The sequence below is a fragment of the Limulus polyphemus genome, unplaced genomic scaffold (genome assembly GCF_000517525.1).
Source record: "Limulus polyphemus unplaced genomic scaffold, Limulus_polyphemus-2.1.2 Scaffold169, whole genome shotgun sequence".
Taxonomy (NCBI): Eukaryota; Metazoa; Arthropoda; class Merostomata; order Xiphosura; family Limulidae; genus Limulus; species Limulus polyphemus.
The window spans coordinates 19,960-25,858 of NW_013665779.1; the positions used below are offsets into that span (position 1 = coordinate 19,960).

The 5,899-nt window shown below is 32.5% G+C and overlaps 1 protein-coding gene across 1 annotated transcript; it reads right to left on the reverse strand.

Annotated features, from left to right (window-relative positions):
• Positions 1 to 914: 914 nt before the first annotated feature.
• Positions 915 to 3,409, reverse strand: LOC106477710 (zinc finger protein OZF-like). The gene has a single exon (XM_013938249.2). The coding sequence runs from the start codon at positions 3,253 to 3,255 to the stop codon at positions 2,041 to 2,043; it is 1,215 nt and encodes a 404-aa protein (XP_013793703.1). The 5' UTR covers positions 3,256 to 3,409; the 3' UTR covers positions 915 to 2,040.
• Between the last annotated feature and the right edge of the window lie 2,490 nt (positions 3,410 to 5,899).

Genomic DNA, 5,899 nt, shown 5'->3' on the forward strand with positions numbered 1-5,899 from the left:
AGTTTAACTAATTTAATTACATTTGTATAAGTTTTTTTATTTCTGTTAAAAATAAGTATGGGAGTACTCTCCTAACTAGTTTGTTCTAATATATATATATATATATATATATATATATAATAATAATAATAATGTATCAATTACACAATAGATGTTTCAATATAAAACTTGTAATAGTTGTAGCACAGGAAGTAATAATGACCAAATGCAATATTTCATTATATTTAGGAATGATAAACATATTTAAGAATACAGTAAATATTAAAATGTTTTGTATCACTACACTAATAATCTTCCAGAGCTGTCAGAGGATGTATCATGCAGTTCCACATATATTTAACTGAACCAATGAACAATAAATTTCAAATGATTGGAGACTTTGGTTTAGATACATCATTTAGATTATTTAAAATTTTAATATTTTACCCTGAAATTTTCTCTTTCCATCTAATTTATGATTGTTACTAAACACATTAAAGGTCTTATGACTTTCTTAAGAAACTTTCATAACAAAATGCTTTGCAATTGGTATGAATATACGTGAATCTATTGAGATAATTAAACGTAAAAAAAGTTAATCTAAATTATTGAATAAGGATGATGAACCTGATGGAAATGTTGTCAGCAGATGGCGTGAAATTCTTCAATATGTAAATTGGTGTTTTGATAACTGTATAAATAGGTGTTATTGTTTCCAAAACATTACACTCCTGAGGATGGTGCAAGAATTACGTCAAAACATGTAGAGTGTATGAGATTGTTTTCCAGTCACATCGGGGATTTTACCACTTTTTAACCTTGTACAGTAAGTTATTATTTTAGTAATCTGGAGACTGGAAACAATCTCATTTTATTGAAGTGTGTATGAAAAAAATAATTGTTGTTTTTTAAATAAAATTTTTTCTGTTTTCAAAATTGAACATTACACACGTGTCAAAAGAACACTTTGAAAAAAATGCTAAATGTTGTTAAAACAGAAGCTTGCATCAAGGCTATTTATAGTTTCACTGTCATCATGTGTCCCTCCGAACAAGTTATCAACATTAAAGCACATAGATTTAGTTGAAAAATTCTCTTTTTACTATTTTTGGATTTTCACATGCAATTTTGTATGAACTACTCATGACAAATATGTTAAGATATTATAGAAAAAGAAAAACTCAAAAAGCACAGGGTAAAATGATGATTTGGTGCTCTCCCCTTTTAACAAGTGATCTGAAACTTCTATAATACAGCTTCACAGATTTTCTTCAAAAAGTGAGTTACTATCATAATAATAACATGGTTACTTTTTCAAAAAATATATATCACATTTAAAATTGACTTAATTTTCACAAAATTATATCAAATTGACTTCAAATTTTTGACAGTTTTTAAAAGAATACTTACAATTCTTCCATGTACACACAAATAATTCAATTACCTATCCCTTTCTTACAATTATTTCTACATAAGAAAACAACTGGTTCATCATGGTTTGATTGAGAAGCCTTCATGATGGCTAGCATTTTCAGACTTAGAAGTTCACTAATTGCACTGCACTTAAACAACTTCAGACTTACACTGTGATCTTGAAATCTCACAAAGACCTTTGACACTTGGACTTCTTTTTCCATGGAGTATATTCAACCAAAAACACAACTTTGATTCTGAACTGAATCTGGAAGTTATCAAGACTTATAAAATCTCACAACTATCTACTTCATGGTTATGTGTTCCTAAATACATGCAATCACACAAAACCATGGTTCAATATTTAGCTACTGAAAAGCAACAATTAGAATTTTTTGTATAACCTCTACATTTCTGGTGAAATTATAGTATTGTATCTTTCAGACTACAGTAACTTTGATAAGTGGCTAATTTTTGGTTACACATATACTACATTACAGACTTTTTCCATCTTGAACATAAAATTCTGAAAAGCACAGCCTGAACTTGTCTCACACACACAAACACTGAGTTTGGTTAATGTAAGGGCATGTTTTAACCAAACATTTAGTTATAAAAATCTGGGCAATTCCTGGATAAAAATAGGAATTAAATTTTCTGCTCATATACGTTACAGCTAACTTCTCCACTATAAGAAGAGTTGTTGTTTTCAAATCCATAATGAAACTGTTCTGACTGTAGGTCCTGATCGTGCTTTTTTATGTGCAACTTCAGGTCTGACTTCACTGTAAAAGCCTTTCCACAAACATGGCATACAAATGGTCTCTTATCAGAGTGTCTCTGAGAATGCTTCAGCATATTTGGAAATGAACAAAAACCACGACCACACACCTTACATTTGTATGCCTGGTTATTTTCATGGCTATTAATATGAGCTTTAAGATAATTGGAAACACGAAATGCTTTTCCACAATATTTGCACTTGTATGGCTTTTCTCCTGTGTGTATTCGTTCATGAGTTTTCAGTCGGGCTTTTGTGCGGAAACAACTGTCACAATATCCACATTTATGCGGTCGCTCACCAGTGTGGACTAGAAGATGGTCATCAAATGCTGTTTTCTTAACAAAGCCTTGAGCACAAATATCACAAAGATATGGCCTGATACCAGTATGAATAGTTTCATGCTGTTGCAAATGAAGTTTTGTACGAAATGCTTGTCCACATGTTTCACAAGAGAAAGGTCTTTCATCAGCATGAATTCTTAGGTGGGTGACTAGACTACCTTTTCTTTTAAACTGTTTCTCACATACCTTGCAGTGAAAAGGTCGCTCTCCAGTGTCATTATGAATGTGCAAAATGTGATATTTCAAGGACAGTTTTGTGGCTAATTTCTTCCCACATATATTACATTCAATTGGTACTTTTGTGTGTATCTTCTCATGTTGCTGCAAATGGTAATTGCTCATGTAGCTTTTACCACAATGAATACAAATATGATCTCGAGACTTCCCATTTTTATTCTTTGAAATTAAGTTTTTTTCGGATTTTTCCGAATCTTCCTCCTCGTAATAATAGTAGACTGGTTTATTTCGTTGTCGTGTTTCTCTCTTATTTTCCTCGATTTTGGCCTTAACTTCTACAGGAAAGTCGGGATTCTTATTAACTTTACCTTCTACTATCTCAACTTCTAAAGGAACCGTACTAGAACCTAAAATTGTTTCCCTTGTATCTGATTCTTCAAGTTCAACATGACGAGTTCGTTTAGGTCTGCCTTTAGTACTAGTACTAACTCTGTTACTGTTAGTAGTACTGGATCTGCCCTTAACACTAGGCCTAACGCTTTCCGATTTCTGAGATGACATTTCACTTTAGAGTTTCATAGAATATTACACAGTACTCAGACTTACAAAATGAAGCTAAATCAAATTTATTCTCTAAATAACTATATACAATGTTAATTAACAGATCAAATTTAGTTTCCAAGACTTATTACGTCAATACTTCCTTCACTCCTCAGTGAAGTACTGCCATCTAGCCTTTGGTGAGTCTTTTTTCTATTTTGTTTAATTCAATAAATTAGTCATGAGTGATCTACACCATATGTAGATTTGGCAGCATACATGATCAACAGATTTAAACTCCCGGTGACTGAGTGGCAAGTGTGAGAGCTTATAATGCTAAAAATCGGGTTTCGATACCCACTGTTGGCAAATCACAGATAGCCCATTGTGTAACTTTGGGCTTAACAACAAGCGAACAAACAAAGAGATATAAGATATTATTTAATATATTTATTTATTATTATATGTATATATATTCATTTATCTATATTTTAGATACTTAATTTTCATGAAATTAAAGTGTATCGTAAAGGTAGTATGGTCGGTTAAAAAATACACATATTTACATCATTATAAAATTTTAAAAACAACAATACAATTTACGTGTTTCGACTAGCAGCCGTCATCATCAGAATAATGCAGTACTGTAATATCCGCTCAGGAGTAAGTCTGAAGGATTGTTTCACTAGAAACCTGGTTTCGAAACTCGTGGTAGGCACAGCACAAATAGTCCAATCTGTATCTTTGTGCTTAACATAACCAACAAACAAATAAAATATACAATATTCACTCTTTTGCTGTATTTATGTAAAAAAATATGTATTGCGTTTACATATGGCAAAGTAATAGAATCAATACGTAAGTCATGAAATGTATAGATTTTTCATTAACTGTCTGAGGCAAGATTAAAAAAACGATCACCAAGCACCATATGTAAATTTGGTCAGCACTGGATATGGCAGAAACAGCGTGCCTGTCATATTGTTATAAATTCTTCTTTACTTTCACTCATGAGTTATTAATTCAGTGCCGAATTTACCTATAGGCCTAGCAGGCTGAAGCCTAGGGCCCTCCGGCTAAGGTGTATAATATTTTTGACGCTGTCATAGGCCTTTCTTACACATGCTGTCATAACGCACTGTAGTCTCTAAACAACCCTTCAGTAATTTTCCTTGCACTCCATTTCAGAATAATATTGTCTTAAGTCAATAACTCGACACTAGCATTGATTTCTGTATTGATTTTGTCCTTCCAGGAAAGAAGTGAGATAGATAAGTTGAAAACACAGCTGTGCAAGTATCAGCAGAGCCGCAGAGGACGTTGCTCTTTTCATCAGTAAGGTTAGTAATAAAACTACGCTGATTTGTAGCGTCATTGTTAACGATAGGAAAAAGCAAACTCGTTTTGTATATGGTTATCAAATTCAGGAATCTCTTAGCTGCATTAGACTGGAATAGGGAATTTATAAATAAAAGCTGTATTTAAATGTGGGAAATATTTAAGTGTAAGTTAGGTAAAATTCAGAGAGAGTGTATTCCGTACAAATATATCCGTAGAATAAGAAAGTAAGCCCTTATGGTGAATAGAAATATAAGCAAGTTAATTAACAGTAAAAAAAAAAAAAACAACATAAAATATATATAGACAGACTAAAATGGAAGAGGGTGGAATTGCTTATAAAATTGTAAGGGATTAATTAAATAGGATAATACGGAAAAGGGAAAGAGAAATTAGATTAGCGATGAATAAAAATAAAAATCCAAAAGAATTCTTTAAGTATTATAAAGCAACTAACAAAATGAAAGACAGGATAGGACCTTTAAAAATAGGCGACAGGATACTTGAAAATAATAGTGAGATAGTCGAAGCTTTAAATAATTATTTTAGTTCAGTCTTTCTGGTCTTTAATTGTAGCATATTAATAACTGCTTAGTTATACAGTTGTTACATGTATATGTATGTATGTGGATGCATAGGTGTATGTGTATATGTATTGTTGCGTCAGCGAGGTCACGTGACTAGTGTCACGCCACTTCTCTCGAACCTTCGAGAATAGTCGGGAGATTACTAGATATAGGGTAGTCTGGTATATATATATAAGAGGGTGACAACGTGACAGAACAAGTATGTGTGTAGGTAGTGAGTAATTGATCTGCAGTCAGAGAGTATTGTTGAAGTTCGTTACAGCGTTTGTTTTAGCGCGAATGTTGAAATCAAGTGTATCGTAAAGTTATATTCAGAAAGAATAAACCAGTTTTACTAAGTAAGGACTTGTGTCGCTAAAGTTTCGTCGGAACGAAGTTACGGAAAGTTAATTAACAAACGGAGACGTAACAAATTGGTGTCAGAGAGTGGGATAAAAAAATGGAAACGAGAAGCGGCAAATCAAACTACAGCATAGCAGACTTGATGGCAGCAATACAAGAACAGCAAAAGAAACAAGAAGAACGAGAAGAGAAATTACAACAGTTGTTAGAGGAAAAAGAAAAGAAACAAAAAGAACGAGAAAATAAACAAGAAAAGAGACAACAGCAGTTGCAAGAAAACCTGCAACAATGGCAGCTCGAACATCAAAATAAACAAGAGAAATTACAGCAGTTGATGGAGGAAAAAGAAAAGAAACAAGAAGAACGATTACAGCAGTGGCAAGAAAACCTGCAACAGT